The 17,646-nt window shown below is 38.6% G+C and overlaps 1 protein-coding gene across 1 annotated transcript in view; it reads left to right on the forward strand.

The window, feature by feature from the left end:
• Positions 1 to 17,646, forward strand: part of iqgap2 (IQ motif containing GTPase activating protein 2) — a 57,193-nt gene that overhangs the window by 14,500 nt on the left and 25,047 nt on the right. The window contains exons 3-6 of the mRNA XM_084113458.1: positions 5,318 to 5,474; positions 7,807 to 7,884; positions 11,860 to 11,936; positions 16,362 to 16,429. Of these exons, the coding sequence (XP_083969584.1) occupies positions 5,318 to 5,474; positions 7,807 to 7,884; positions 11,860 to 11,936; positions 16,362 to 16,429 (380 nt within the window). The remainder of the gene's footprint in view (positions 1 to 5,317; positions 5,475 to 7,806; positions 7,885 to 11,859; positions 11,937 to 16,361; positions 16,430 to 17,646) is intronic.

Here is a 17,646-nt window from a genome sequence, read left to right on the forward strand (position 1 = left end):
AAGACATCAAGTTTTATTTAGCAAGCATTTAACCACTGACATCATGGATGGAAAAGACCTTGTTCTAGCATGATTTACCATGAAATACCACACTCTAGCATGATTTACCATAGTTTATCATGATTTGTCATGGTTTACCATGATTTAGCATGTTCTGGCATAGTTTACCATGATTTTATCTTAGTTTACCTTGATTTAGCATTGTTTTTAAGAAGATCTGAGCATTCATTTAAGAGATATAGGCTTTTGGGGACACTTGGTCAAGGGTACATATTAAAGTGACCCTATTATACCTTATCATTTCATGCTTGAACCCTTAATAAGAATGAAAGCGTTTTGCCAGTTATAGCGCCACCCATGGTCCGATCTCCATGAAACTCTGCATGTTTCTTCACCATGTTATGACACATATGCTCATCGATTTTTGTGAAGTTCTGAGTTTTCCTTTAGGATTTATAGGCTTTTGAGTGTATTTTGTCACGCCCCTTTTCTAAATGACCCTGTTACAGCCACCCAAATGCAAAAGTTCAACTTTTTTCGATAATTATTGATCTAGAGAGTCCAGAGAATTGTCCTAGACTGGTTTGGTTCCGATCGGGCGAAAAACCAGGGACTAGTTCGCAAAAGTAGGTTTCGGACAAAATTCGACATAGCAGAAAATTGTTGCTGCCTAAATCGAAATTGGGCCAGGGATCACAGTGGTGTAAGACACTTGAGTCTAGGGCAAACGGTCTAAGAGTTATGAGCGATTTTGTACTTTTGGTTGCTGTAGCGCCACCTATGGGCCAATAGGGGTCATACTCGGATAGGTTGTCCCCAAATTGAGGCCTACCATCTGGCCAGGTTTCAAGTCTCTAGGCCTTACGGTTTGGCCTACACAATGCATTTTACAAATCCTTACAATTACAATAGGGTTTCAGCATTTCATGCTTGAACCCCTAATTACTTGCGTCTCAGAGCGCCCAGGCGAAACAAAATAAAGTTATCTTGCTTGAGGTGCTTCGGATGCCTTTGAGAATGTAGTCGTGTAAAACAGTTCTGGAAGAGAATTATACCAAACTACTTTGACGACAGACCTGAGCAATGACCAGAATGACCAAACCGGCATGTCAGATGCTGTTCAGCAAGTTTGGTCTACTGGTTGGTCCAGTTATGCCGCCCCATCTCAAAGTCACATGTCTTTTTTGATGCGCATCGAGGAGTTTATTGTGCATGTTTTCTTATATAAAAAGTTTATCCGACTCAATTGAGCACATATGTTTTTTTTATGCATATTTTTTTAAATTTATGCGCATTTTGGCGTTTCCATCCAGCGTAATTTTTTTTATGTGAATGATGAAAATGTGGATGGAAATATAGCTACTGTTCAGCTAAACCCAGTTTAGTTTTAATTCAGTTCCGTTGTAAAGACTATCAATTATTAAATTAGTTAATTTCACCTATAAAGCAGCTCTGCAGAAAACAGTGATGTCATCATCCAACTCAGTTTAGTTCTCATCCAATAGTGTCAGTGCAGAGAAATTAATAATATTGATGAATATTAAGTGTCCCCATTTAAGCAAGCCAGTGGCGACAGTGGCAAGGAACCCAAACTCCATCAGGTGACATAATGTAAACATGTTTTCTGCTTTGAAAGGCACAGTTTACATTGGCAAATAGCCTACTCAGTTTTAGCCTCTTCTATAGCAAGCTGTCATATACACAACGATTGTTTGACATTTTACTGTTATTCTCCTTGCATATTTGTGATATATTGTACTGAAACTGTATGTCACAATTGTGGTTTGATATCACTGATGCAATCTCATGTGCAAGTGTGATTTTAGAGGCACTCTAGCAGATGGGCTGTGTTGAAACAGAGCAGGTTTTGTGGGAGGCTGGGGAATTGCTGACACATGTCTGGGCAGAATGTTTTCTTTGCCATTGTCATGTTGTCTTTAATTAAATCAACCTAAAGAGCTGGATGGACATGCAAGGAATGTCATCTTTTGGCCCATTTAAAGTAAGCATCAAATATCAGAGAGGGTTTCTTTGATCAAAAATATCATGATGTAACCCACTACGGGCATAATAAAAGCAAGTACCTCCTCCTTGATTGTGCTGTACCTCAAAATGAACAGAGTGTGCCCGTGACCCCACCTATGACCCCACCTATGACCCCCACAACTGACTTAACTCTTGACTATGCTAAATTGCCAATGATCTCAGTTAAGCCACCCAACTCCAGAGTGACTTAATAGATGATTAACCAAAGGTTTGCAAGTAACTGCAAATTTTTGGCATTTTTACTGATTGACTCTCCTCGGTGTATTAGTGGAAGGTTTCTTACCTAACCAGATCTGTTAGTTCTAACACTGATTATAGTCCCTTATATTTAAGTATAGATAACCCATAAATCATTAAAAGAGAGTAGCTCTGATTTACAGATATTGGATTTTTTTAAAGTGCCCCTATCATGCTTTTTCGGATATTATCTTTCATGCCATGTGTTGCATAGCTGTTCGTCAATGTAAAATGTCTGCACTGCTATGGAGTTATGTCTAGAAAGAACCGATTCTGAACTGCCTAAAACGAGTCGTCAGTAATTCAAGTTTTATTTCCTGCATGCACCTATGTAGAATTGAAACAAATTTGCAGCTTCCCGCAAACAACGTCTACTTTGAACCGCACACAAACACTGTAGTTGTAACTGAGGCCTGGAAGAGTTTGTGTTGTGTTGTCGACATGGCAAGAAGCTTTCTGCTCTGCAAAAGCAAATACACTTCGCACGCACTTCCAAAGGACAATGACTCAGGCTTGAATTGATACTGTAAAACCGACGCGATAGTTACTGTCCGCAATGTGTGTACAAGGAAGCCTCTGGAGCTGAAATTCAGATATAGTAAAGCTTAGTGCTGCACGATTAATCGTATCGCAATCGCGATGTCAAGCCTACGCGATTATATGACGCAAAATGCTGCGATTTTATATTAAATAAACAAATTAGCGCTGTTAACGCAATTAACGCAGCATCTGTTATTTTTGGCATCCTTCGGCTAGTGTTTCATGATCCCGCTCTTATTCATGCAAATGCTTTTAAACCATTCATGCACGATAAGACAAAAAAGAACGCGCTGTCAGTGAATGTCCTCCTGACACACACACACACACACATACACACACATACACACAACCCACAGATAGACGCGTGCCAGTATCAAGTTCTCTTTCGCTGCAGAACGAACAACACACATGTATGCCAAAATGAACGCGCTGCCTGTGAATGTCCTGACTGTGACACACAGAAAGACACACACAAAACAGCATGCCAGAATACAGTTCTCTTTCGAGCTTGAACGAACAATAACACACACAATTATGCCAAAATGTCTTTTTGTCGAGTATCTTCATAACATAAGAGTAGTCTTATGATGAACGTGAAGAGTTGTGACTCGTGAAAGAATGAGGCGCGTGTGAGATCCGCGTCTCTAACAGCAGCGGCTGGTCAGTACACAGTAGCCACTAATTATATCTGTCGCTAAAGTTAATCAAAGAACAAAGGGAACAGAGAAAAACACTCACTGCTCTTGATAAATAACTTTTTTCTTTAGGCAGATTATCACTAATCTGTGTGTGCATTTATTTTCTTTGAGAACCAAGCAAGTTGACTCATGAAACCATTTGTTTATTATATCGCATATTGCAATCGCAATATTGACCTCAATTATCGTAATATGACATTTTCCCCAAATCGTGCAGCCCTAGTAAAGCTGTAGATCATTCACAACAGACTGGGTAATCTGACCAATCAGAGCAGAGTAGGCTCTCGGAAAAGAGAGAGCGAACCTTTTATCAAACCGTTTCAGACACTGTGAAAAAAGAGGTGATGCTGCAATGTACATTATGAGAAAATTAAAGTGTGTTTTGACCTTGGATGCATGTAATCCTATTGTAATAGACCCCTCGTTCACAATGGGACCTAAATATAGCATAATCGGGGCACTTTAAATGTAGTCTGCTCCAAAGCAGGACACTTAGCTGACAGTTTGTTGGGCAGCTCTACAGGGCCCAACGCCAGATTCCCACTCTGGGAAGAGAAAAGATATGCCAATGTAGGTGCCATGACAATATAGCTTTCTCTGAAAATGTCAAAGGTCACTTGTGTCATCTGGTCACTGACTAGCAACCAGTTTGAAATGTAGTTTCTTGTGCTGTCATGATCCAGGTGAATTTCAGTGATTCAGTGATCTGGAAAACTGAACTGAAGTGGCTGCATGCTTATTGAGACTGCAGGCTAATAAACTAGTCCATAATACAGTAATGCAATTATTATAACTGTATGATTTTCAGTTGTTATTGCACATTTAAAAAACCCCCCAAAAACAGTGTTTAATTCAAATGATAAAATAAATACACATAGATAAGGCGTCTTATGCTCATCAAGGCTTAATTTATTTAATAAAAAATGGAGTAAAAACAGTAAGTGTGACCTGTAGTAACGTATTAACTGTTCATGCCAGAAAAGACAGTATTTAACATTTGCCCAAAAAGCTGAGCAAACGTATAGGGAGTTTTACACAAGGCAAATAACTGCCATTGAGAGGAATGGAAATACTGACAAATTACTTTATCCAGGCATTACAGACCTTACAGACCTTGGGTTTTGTAAAGAAATTAGAGAATATCATACCAACAGTTTGTGGTCATCTTGGTTTCACTTTTTGGGGGAACTGAGATTTTGTCATTTGGGTGTGCTTTAGGGACTTTACATCTGAAATGAATATTAATAATTAAAAAGTGCAGTATATCAGAAAGACAAACTGATTTTGCTGTTAGAAAGGAAGCTCTGTGAGATCTCAGTCATCTATTAAACAGAAGAACTAGTGAATACATTTATATAAGCATGCCCTGATTGCTACATTTTTGCTTCTTTAACAAGTTTAAAAATACCATTGGTTTTATGATGCTGAGAAAAATAATTGTTGATGCCCGTAGGCATAATGGTGCATTTGAACTTTTCCTTACATGGTGCAAAGTGTTTATTAATTGATCGTGTGCCTAAGTTTAATTTTCTTTAACCCTTCTTTTTCTGTAATTCATTTAAAGGTTTAACCTGTAATTTCTAAAGCAGCACACTTTTTTTCCAGAAGGAATCTCTGTCTTGGAAGTACATTCAGTATATAATGCATGTTAAAGCATGTTGCTGTCATTTGAAAGTATTGATTTTATACTGTAGTGAAAAACCTGCTAGTTAAAACATTTAACATCTATCAATCTATTAAGTTTCAGTATGTCGTCTTTGAGTAAGCAGCTGAAACATTAAGCCTTTTGTTTTCAGATGGATGGAGGCCTGTCTGGAGGAGCAGCTGCCTCCTACCACAGAACTGGAGAACGGCTTGAGGAATGGTGTCTACCTTGGCAAACTGGCCAAGTTCTTTGCCCCGCAGCTGGTGACAGAGAAGAAGATTTATGACAGGGACCAATCTCGTTATAAGGTACTGATTTTCTGATGTTTCACTTTTTTAAATTGTTTTTAGCAACCCTTTAGTTCAGCACACATATGCTGTATGTTACCCAGGGACGTGCGGTCAGGGTAGGCAGGGTAGGCAGTGCCTCACCAAAGGAAATGTTGACATTACATTTATTAATTCCAAGAACTTTATTAATTCACCACATTATTAATTGCATTTATTTTATTCCAAATATTAATTTTTGTAACAAAAATTTTCAGGAATACACATATAATATACTCATTTTGCCATTGTTTGCTCCTAAAACCATTGTTTCATGCAGGAAATTCAAGGCCATGGCCATTGAGGCAGAGGTTAGCAGTGCCTCTTTGGTCCATAGAACGTAGTTTACGTAGGTTTGCGCATGCGCAGTCAGTTCTCATGCTGTCTTGAATTATCAACATTGAGGCAGAGACCGAGCTTGCTTCATGTCACGTGATCCACTCGCTCTCACTCAATCCGCACTTCCAGATCTAGCGGCGCCTAGCGTTGGCTGTCAACAGGCCCGGGGTGGGTAATCGGGAGAATTCCCGGTGGGCCGCTTCACTTTTGGGCCGGTCGAGGATTTTTGTTTTTTCACATTTGTCACGTTAGTTACATTAGGCTACACACGTTCCGCATTCTGACACCGCAGCGCGCAGCCTCTGCATAGGTTGTACCATGTGAGGGAGTTCTCCCCTCCCCTCCTATAGAGTTGGTTGGGTCCATAGCCCGTGTTTTCCAAAACGTTTTCTCAGGTAACTACCGCGGCACCGCCGGCGCCTACCGATAGCTGGGCCGGCCCGGTAGCTATGCGTCAGGGAGGATGGATGGGAGGAAGAGGCCAGGAGGTATGGAAGCTTGTTTCCGCCACAGAATAAAACATTTTAAAAGATAATTGCGACTTTTTATCTCACAATTGCGAGTTTACATCTCGCAATTCTGTCATTATTTCTCAGAATTGCGTGAAATAAAGTCGCAATTGCGTGTTATAAAGTCAGAATTGCAAGATATAAAGTCAGAATTGTGTGAAATAAAGTCGCAATTGTTTCTTATAAAGTCTAAGTGAATTATTATTTAACCTTTACATTATTTTTTGAACCATGGCATTAATACAAACTACACAATAGTGACTAGGCTGCTTGTCGGTTCGCTGACACCGCGCCGCCTCCCTCTCTTACTGTGTCCCGCACAAAACATTTGTTTGTTGTATAATATATATCTATCATAAGATAGATGTGTCCATTAATTTGATTATTAGATTTGATTGTGCATTAGCCTCACATATGACTTTGCTGTATGCAGGCAGCGATGTGATGATGCCTGATATGAACTTGGGTTGCTTCATTAACTGAATGAATATGAACATATGCCACATTGATAGGTCACAGCCTACCCATGACAAGATTTCACCGCACGTTACTGATGTTACCCTACGTTCACACAGACACTCCTAAAAAGTAGGCTACATTTTGTAAGTCACACCTGTTAGTAAATACAGATGTCAGACCCAAACATTGACTGTGTCTGTGTGAACGGAGCCAGTATGTTACAGTGCTTCGTCAGGATGTGCCTTTTCCTTAATGCAACACAGACGTCCTCACATCCTGAATGTCTCATTCCCATGGGAGGAGAAATGGCAGATTCAGATTGAATTGTGCCCACTGATAGTGTTGTTTATTTGCACATATTGTTTTCAAAGAAATTATGCAAATAATCAGGTAATGATGCAAACACACCCAAAAATATTGTGCTGAATTCAATTTACATGGCACAGCATATAAAGGTGGCATGTTTGTGCTGAAACTAATGACACTTTTTTTTAGCCCTATTTTAGAGCATTTAGCACCTGGTTAAACTGAATTGTGTGTACAAACCATACAAAAGTTTGGTGTTGGTAAGTTTTTAATAAGTTGTAACTTATTTTATGCTCACCAAGGCTGCATTTATTTGATCAAAAATACAGTAAAAACAGTACATTTTGTGAAATATTATTATAATTTAAAACAAGTGTTTTCTATTTTAATCAATTTAAAAATGCAGTTTATTCCTGCAATGACAAAGCTGAATTTTCAGCATCATTACTCTAGTCATCAGTCACATGATCCTTCTGAAATCATTGTAATATGCTGATTTACTGCTCAAAAAACTTTTAATGCATACTTGCTGAATAAAAGTATTAAAACAAATCTTACTGACCCCAAACTTTTAAATTGTTGCTCATTACCTCATTTCTGTTGCACATAGAAAACAGAAGGAACATAACTTTATTTATAATTCAGTTTAAACAATATGTGCTACTGTTGTATTTATTTATTTATTTCCACTTTTTTCCCAGCACTCAGGACTACATTTTAGACACACAGACAACACTGTGCAGTGGCTCAGAGCCATGGAGTCGGTTGGTTTGCCCAAGGTGAGGCACAAGTACACGCTTTTAAAGAAATACACACACACACACACACACACACACTGACACATATCTTTGCCGTCCTCTCTCTTTGAAGATAACAGTGCATTTTATTAGACTTGCATTCAAAGGAGAGACAAGTTGGAATCAAACTGTGACCATGGTATTTTTGAGAAGTTATGTTTCATTGGGAAAACCAACCCCTAAATAAAAATATTAACTAGCTACTATTATTTATAATACAGCTTTACTTAAGCTTTCACTTTAATAATTACTGCAATATCATCATATCCAATTATACTTTTGAATTATCTAAGCAAGAACACATTATTAATGCATTTTCTGTCGCTATTCCAGAATACTAAGAACATTAGGCCTGTAAGTACTGCATCAATTCAGTCTTCCACGTATCCTGTAGCTTATAGAAACAAACTAATTTGAAGCATACAAGAACTGACACTGCAAGGCAAACTGCACCTTATCTCAGTGTTTGACAGGCCATTTTGTGAATCAGAGGCTGTTTTTGAAGTCCTTCAAACCTAGCGTCCTTTGTTACCTAGCGTACACGGTACATAAAAGTTCGGTCGATCTGTAAAAATCATTTTAACAGAAGGCTAAAAATTTATATTTTGTAAAATTTTGACGGATTCTCCCAACCACGAAAATTCACAAAAAATTAATTCATCAGTTGATAATGTAACGCACTGAACGTTTCGGTGTGATCGTACTGTTCAAAGGGTTAATTATCAGATGTTAAAAAAACTATTTTTTAGTCGTTTGGAAGCTGCATTCAAATCCATTTGACTCAAAAATCTGAGGGGGCACGTGCATGATGCCTCTGAAACTGTGATACAAAACTGTGTCCTGTACACAATGTGTGTCCACTCTGTCAGTTTGGATAGTTACAGTTACCATTGTTATAGGGTTATTATTGTATATTTACTCATGGTTTGACTTGTTGACTTAAATTAGCATTGGCCCTCTGTTTCACTCAAGGGCAGGAAAACTGTCACACTCTGTATAGAAAGAACGAGAGTAGAATCCAATTGCGAGAAAACAGCAATATTTATTATAAACAGGAAAAGCAGTGACTGGCACTGGCAACGCAGGGACGCAATGGGCAGAATAAATCCAGGCAGAATCCAGACAGGAAGCGGTAGATCCGGGAAGGTGATCCACTCGAGGAAAACCAGCGGATACAGGAGTGACGGGTGCTCAGTGCTCTTAGTGAAGCCTCACAATGATCTGACAAAGACAGGACGAAATCACAAACAATAAATAGGGTGCTCGATGAGAATCAGCTGGCGCTGATCAGCCGGGATAACGAGACACGCCCACACACTAATACACACAACACTGACAGACAGCGAGGGGCAAGACAGTGAACCCATGAACCGTGACAGTACCCCCCGGAGCAGGCGGATGAATACAAGAATGAAACACAGGCTTAATTTTGGAAACGTGAAAAACGGAATGAATTCTCCTGTACGCAGGAGGGAGTTTGAGGCGGACTGCCACTGGGCTAAGGATCTTAGTGACCGTGAATGGGCCGATAAATTTGGGAGCCAGTTTATTACTAACGGAGCGGAGAGGAATGTTCCTAGAAGAAAGCCACACTTTTTGACCAACGACGTATACGGGAGGTTTCAGCCGGTGGCGATCGGCCTGAACCTTAGTGCGCGCACCCTCCAGGAGGAGAGTCTCACAGGCTCTCCTCCATGTGTGGCGACAGCTCTGGACGAAAGCGTGAGCAGAGGGAACCGCGACTTCGGATTCCAGACTAGGAAAATAGGTGGCTGGTAACCTAGACTACATTCAAACGGAGAGAGGCCCGTGGCCGAAACTGGTAACGAGTTATGAGTGTACTCAACCCAAGAGATTTGTTGGCTCCAGTAATACTCTTTCTAAATCTTTGTTGGCTCGGTCAGCTTGACCGTTAGTCTGAGGATGAAATCCAGACGACAAACTTACACTCGCCCCCAGTAAACGACAAAACTCTCTCCAAAATTTGGAAATAAACTGGGGTCCCTTGTCGGAAACCACGTCTGTCGGGAGGCCATGAATGCGAAAGACATGATTAACGACAGTAACCGCTGTCTCCTTAGCTGAAGGTAATTTGGGTAAAGGAATAAAATGTGCCACCTTCGAGAACCGGCCCACTACCGTCAAAATGACAGTATTACCCTGGGAGGGAGGGAGGGCCGTGACAAAATCTAGCGCGATATGGGACCAGGGTCTCGAAGGGACAGGCAGCGGTTGGAGCAACCCATCTGGGGGACGATTGGAAGTCTTGCCACGGGCACAAATTGAACAAGCCAAAACAAATTCCCGAATATCACGAGCCATAGAAGGCCACCAGAATCGTTGTTTAACCAAAAATCTGGTTCGACTAACTCCTGGATGACATGCCACATTGGAACCATGACCCCACTGAATAACGTCGGACCAGACTCCCTCCGGCACAAATAACCGACCCGATGGGCAATCGGATGGAGGTGTTACCCCTTCTAAGGCCGCGCGGACCTTCGACTCGACCTCCCATGTGAGTGTAGAAACAATGAGTTTCTCAGGTAGAATGTACTCGGGAGTAGACGGGCGTTCGGAGCAGTCAAAAATTTGAGACAAAGCATCAGGTTTGATGTTCTTAGAACCTGGACGATATGAAAGCAAGAAGTCAAAGCTACCGAAAAAAAAGTGCCCACCGAGCCTGCCTGGGGTTAAGTCGTTTGGCAGACCTGATGTATTCAAGGTTCTTATGATCGGTCCAGACGATAAAGGGTTCCCCCGCTCCCTCTAACCAGTGGCGCCATTCTTCCAATGCTAACTTGACTGCCAACAACTCTCTGTTACCAATATCGTAGTTACGTTCGGCAGTCGGTAATCGATGAGAAAAGAACGCGCAAGGGTGCATCTTGTCGTCCGCGGGAGATCGCTGGGAAAGTACTGCACCTACCCCCACCTCTGACGCATCAACCTCCACCACAAACGGACGTGAAGGATCAGGGGCTACAAGAATGGGAGCTGAAACAAAGTGGCTTTTGAGGTTGGTAAATGCCGCTTCCGCAGCATTAGACCACCTGAATGCCGTTCTGGTGGAGGTCAAGGCAGTTAGAGAGGCAGTTAGAGTTCGGTAAAAATTGGCGAATCCTGGGAACCTCTGCAGGGCCTTGCGGGAATCTGGAATTGGCCAATCTACCACAGCCTTGTCTACCTTAAAGGACAAGTTCGGTATTACACTTAAAGTCCTGTTTACAGATAGTTTCTAAGTAAATAGAATGGTTAAGATTAAAATTTGGACACATGCTGCTGTCCCAAGAATTTTAGGTTTCTTTCGCTTCTCCCCCCCCACCTACAGAATGGCAGCCTATGGGCACTGGAACAATCCTTCCAAAAAACGCATTAAACTTTCGTTTACAAAGACGTGAAACTCACCGAGTGGTCAGGGGTGTTCACTGATATGCTCACACAAAAATCGCTGCAAAAGATGCTTTCCAACAGGTTTTATCGTAGTTTTTGTCCAAGTTTTTATACATAAATAACAGTAGTGTTCAAAAACTATTTTAAATAAATGCTTCTATTTATCAAAGAATCCTAAACTTTTTTTTTTTTTTATCAATGTTTCCACAAAAATATTAAGCAGCACAACTGTTTTCAACATTGATAATAATAAGAAATGTTTCTTGAGCCGCAAATCATAATATTAGAATGATTTCTGAAAGATTGTATGAGACTGAAGATTGGAGTAATGGTGCTGAAAATTCAGCTTAAATATAAAATATATAATACAAGTTATTTTAAAATGTAATATTATCAATATTTCTGTTCTACTATACCAAATAAATGGAGCTTTGGTGAGCTAAAAAAAATATTTGGTGAAAAAAAAAAAAAAATCTTACCAACCCCAGACTTTTGAACGGTAGTGTACAGTACTTGTAGTGTATTATTTATTCAAAAAAAAATATTTTGCCATTTCTCTTTCAGATATTCTATCCTGAGACCACCGATGTATATGATCGCAAGAATATGCCCAAGGTGATCTACTGCATTCATGCACTGAGGTACTATAGACCTTCTGATGTTTCTCTACTCCTCATTCTGTTCTTTCATGCTTTTTAATGTTCACAAGCTGTGGACTAATAAGGTTTGCTTGCTTCATCAGGTTTCATAACCTGAAATTATAAAAATGGCGGTTACTTTGTGGTCATGGTCTCTTGATCTCTCAGTTATGACAGCAGGTTTGTAGAGCATCAGCATGTATGACTGCTGCTTCCTTTTGGCAGCCATTGTCATGGCAATCTCACCACTGAGAAAAGCAGCCGTTTTTGGAGTAATGGTGTGACTAGGGGGTGCCTATAGTGAATCTAACCATCCGTCCTGCTGGTTAACTTCCTGTCTGTCTTAAGTCATTTTTTCCTGTCACTGTTTCCTGACAATTCCTGTCACTATGCTTCAGAGACAAAACTCATTTTCTCACCTCTTCTGTTGTGCTGAGCATCCTCAGATCATTGACTTCCTGAGAGTAGTGCTTTAGGACGTAAACACATCCGTCAAGTTAATGTTTTATGTTTTTATCTGCTTCATGGATAATCCACATTTAAGTTTTTATGGCCTGCCAAGGATTGAATTCTCTGAAGTATGAACTCTGAGGTGTGATCCTGCACTGTTATGATATCAGATTCCCGCCCTCCCTTGCAGGAAGTGTACACTCAGAGATTAGCAGAGGTTTCTGTTTCCTGTTTGTCTGCCACTACTGAAAATATGCAACGTACAATCTGAAAGCAATATTCCGTCTGTCCTACTGTAAATGTCTGCCTTTATAATCAAAGCTCATGGGAATATTGATTAGAAATCCACTCTGTGGGTCATCCAGACATTATATAGAGATTTGTTTTTAAGAACTTTGGCATGTAACTTGTTCCACACTGTTTGTTCTACACATATGTAGAATATGAATATGAATAATTATTGCTGAGGAGAAGTGTGCTTTCACTTTTCTAAACAATCAGACTTAGGATTTTTATCTGGTAACAATTAAATGGGCAAATAAATACCATTAACTTAAATTACCGTTAAAAAGTTTGGGGTCAGTAAGATTTGTTTTGTAAGAAATTAATATTTTTATTCAGCAAGAATGCATTAAAGTGATCAAAAATGACAGTTAATGCAGACATTTAATGTAACAAAAGGTTTCTATTTAAGGTATGTAAGGTTATTGCTCTCTATTAGGTATTTCCGACTCTTAGGTTAATGCTAATTTGTAAATATACTATTGTTCATTGCTTATTTTTTCATTCATTATACACTAACCAAAGTTAATTTATACGAGTTATATTTTTTTCGACAAGTACACATTAAATTGATCAAAAGTGTCAGTAAAGACACTTATAATGATACAAAATAATTTTAAATAGTTTAAAATAAATGCTATTTATCAAAGATTCCTGTAAATTTTACTTGTATCATGGTTTCCACAAAAATATTAAGCAGCACAACTGTTTTCAACATTGATGATATTTTTTTCTTAAACCCCAAATCAGCATATTAGAATGATTTCTGAAGGTTCATGTGACACTGAAGACTGGAGTAATGATGCTGAAAATACAGCCTTGCCATCACAGGAATAAATTACATATTAAAAAAGCTATTCAAATGGGAAAAAAAAGATATATATTTCACAATTGTACAGTTTTTATTGTATTTTTGAGCATTGGTGAGCATAAGATAATTATTTCACAATCATAAAAAAATACAAACTTTTGAAACTAGTGTACATGAAAGGAGGGACTTGAGTTGTATCATGCAAACAGGGCGGGCTCTTCTGCCAAACCGCAATTCAGAACATTAGTGACCACATAGCAACACCCTGACAAACACCCACAAAAAACCCTATAATTGTAAAGATGAGTTTGCATGGGAAACACTACTTACATTTTCTAAGAAAATTTCATATAGCATTCAGTTGTTAACGTTTTATTTTATGCTAAGTGATTTATCAGAAAACCACTGAGTGACTGAAAGCGTAGAAAGCCATTCATGGTGAGCCATTTTAAATAGAAAGCCAGGTAATTCATTGGTGTCTTAATGTATGCAAATCATAAGTTATTTGGCAGCTAGTGTGCACAGGGGAATGTGTCTAATGAATGACCACACAGGAAAGCTTCTTTTATAGTAAATGATTTATAGTGCTTCCTGCTCTCTCGTTCTCTCACTTGTCTTGTGTGTGGGTTGCCTGGCTTCCTCCCTTTGCCTTGCACACACTCTTCCTTCCTGACCCTGTTGTTAAGTTGCTCAGTAAGACTAGACATCACTGAGACTGTGCCCAGAGATGCCTCAGACATCATTATATCACCATCGGCATATACTTCGCATTAGATAGTTGACATGTATAAATTTTTTTCCTAGATAATCAGTATTTTAGGGTCAAAATATCTAATATAATAGTATATATGATACAATGATGTTTATATATTATTGTAACAAGGTTTGTGTTCAGGGAAGAAGGAGGTGGGAACCGGCGAACGTTTAACATAAAACTTTAATCCAAAAAAATAAACAAACAACAAAACGAAAGTAAAGTGGCAGCCCCTCACAGACGACATAAATTAAAACAGAACAAAAACATAAAGTCCCAGGCCTAGTCCTCTCTCGTCCTTCACTGTCGTCACTCGAGGCACGGCTCCGTTCCCATGGCTCTCGGCCTTGCACTGCTTGCCACAATTATTTTATATATAATATATTTATATCAAATATTTTTGCATTATGCATTTATACTTTGATATCCATAAAATAAATGTTTGTATCAGTTGGCTCTGAAGAATATAATCAAGCTTGTGACTCATGAGGTATAGTGGCCTGCATCTCTTACACCAGTTAAGGCACTTAACCTTTGGCCCTTCTGTAGTTAGGAGGAAAAATTCATACCAGACTGTGTCTATCTCTCTGGCTATTGATGTAGGGGTCAAAGGTTAAGGAAAGCACGTTAAGTTTATCTCTCATGCATAAACGTTCAGTTGCACACCACCTTTAATAATTCATTACTCCTCTATTTGTCCTCAGTCAGTGGATAGATAAAAGTTTAATGCAGTTTCCAGCATGTGTTCTACACTTACTGCAGGCTATTTTCCTGTTCCAGAATTAGCATAGTGTCAGACTTAACACAACTGTATACTGCCATCTAGTGGAAGAGAATTGTAGCTACATTTTTTATTTGTAATGGACGGTATTGCAGAGAAAGCTAGTGAAATATTTAAAACAGTGTTTCCCAACTGGTTTTGGCTTCAGGGCAAGGAAATGAATAGTAGAATAAAGTCGTTATTTTTGTTTGTTTTTGCGCACAAAAAGTATTCTCGTCGCTTTATAAACTTAAGATTGAGCCACTGTAGGCACTTGGACTATATTAACGATCTCTTTAATAACTTTTCTGGGCCAGCAAGTTTCAATCACATAGAAACCTATGGAGGAGTGATCAGCTCTCAGATTTAATCAAAAATATCTTAATTTGTGTTACGAAGATGAACGAAGGTCTTACGCGGTTGGAACAACATGAGGGTGAGTAATTACTGACAGAATTTTAATTTTTGGGTGAACTAACCCTTTAATTACAATAATTCAAGATGCGTTTTTTTTTTTTTTTTATGTGAACCTATATGTAATTATTTTAGTTTTCTTGCATATTTTTGTTCTAATTTCGCTGCTTTTACCAAGTAACATAATCATTTTCTTCCAAATATCAAGTTTAATTGTACACATGACCTTTGACATCAACAAAACGTATGGGAATTCAAGAAATGCAAAGAGTGCTCCTGGGGTAAAAATCTTCATATCTCGGTGCTCTTTGGATGAGGGATAGTTCAATTTGTTCAGAAACATATATGGCCAAGGCACTCAAGGATTAAGAAAATGTCAATGTTGATTTCTCCACATTTTTAAAAGTTGATCAACCTATTTACTTTGCTATAATGCATGGTTGTATGGGCATTACATCCAAGGATAGAAGGTTGTTTGGAATAAATCTTTTTTTTAATAAACAATTTTAACTTCATTTTCAACTATGGGATGGAATCCTGCATTTTAAATTTAGTTGCGGGAACTTTTCTTTCCTGACTTAGTAGTTCAGTTAGAGATGTTGCTCCCTCATATTACAGTAAAACCAAGAGAATTGAAGTTGTGTCTCTACAACAGCCTGTGAACGTGTAGCTGTACTCCAACACTTAATGATGGTTTCACCCTGGCTAAAAGCTGAGATATGTTTCTTACTCAAAGCAGTAGAAAGGTTTTAAATATTTCTAATTGTCTTTTTCTTCTACCATTTTGGAGAGAAATGAAAATAAACTGACTTTAATTTTGACTTCCAAATTCATTGTGTAATTCTTAACCCTGCTCTCATGCAGAAATTGCTGTTCTATCTCTGATTTTCTCTCATTCCCTCGCTATGATATAGTGCATTTATTTGTTTGTGTATTTGTTTGTTCTTCTTTGTGCAGCTTGTACCTCTACAAATTGGGAATTGCCCCTCAGATCCAGGACCTGTTGGGGAAAGTTGACTTCACAGGTAAACCACAGTCATTCTCATAGATTAATGCCATTTTTTTGCCAGAAAATGTCAATACATTTTTTATTTACTGCTGAAATTCATATTTTCTACTCAGCTAACCACACTTTTAGAAGAAAAGGTTCTATTTTGAACCTTAAAAGGTTCTGTCAGATGCCTCATACATAGAACCTTTTTGGGCTTCCCATCATGGGATCATTTTATGGATTAATTTAGTTTCAATTCATTTTTAATTTTAATTTAACTTTATGAATTAAACCGCTTGTAAACACACTTTAACTGAAACAACTTGTTAAACATGAAAGTATTATGCAATCATTTAAGACATTTCTCCTTATATAGAACCATTTTCCCTTAATAGTTCTTTAAAATCAAGAACCCTAGGGTTCTATATAGAACCCCATTCAACCTTTTTTTCTTCTTCTACAGTACAGGGCTGGAACCACAGTACGATGATCGTGCACCCTTAATTATACATACAATAGTTGCCATTATTATTCTAACTATAAACAAATATGGGTTTTTCAAAGGATAATACTTAAACTACCTCAATCGAAAATATGTGGTTTCCTGCAATCTTACATTTGAGTTTTGAAGCATATAGTGGTGTTCCCTTACAATAACAGAGTTCAAAGCGCAGCCACACAATTATATCCATAACTGAAGAGTAGATCCTCTGTCAGCTCAGTTTACAGGACAAGGCAGAAAAGTGCCTCAGGTTTCAATGATAGCGAACGCTCTGCAGAAACGTGGCTGACTGCGTTTGATTAATGAAGGGAATGTTATGACAGGTAATTACCACTTTAGCTCGGTTCAGAGTGTAGCTCTTCATCTCATTCATTATGTTTTGTTAATAGCTATAATGACACCTCATCAGGAAATTGAGTTCAAGTCATAATAATGTGGTCTGTAATGAATTAATGATGGAGGTGAAAACACATTTAAAATTATAGCGTGTTGTTTTTGCTGTAATGGTTTGATGTTGACACACTTATTGTGGAATGATTTAAAGTAACAAGGACCTTGATTTGTTCGACCTGTATGTTGGCAAGACAGCCATTGTTGTTTTTTAAACGCATTACAGGAGCAGGTCCTGTGAATATGCATGTATAAAATGCCACAGATTAGTAATGTGTCAGTGATAGTAAATAGGCTAGAATTAAAAGATATATGTAAGATACGTAACCTAAATGATGACATTTCATATTCTCATTCCA

This window comes from Abramis brama, assembly GCF_963993115.1.
Source record: "Abramis brama genome assembly, chromosome: 5".
NCBI lineage: Eukaryota > Metazoa > Chordata > Actinopteri > Cypriniformes > Leuciscidae > Abramis > Abramis brama.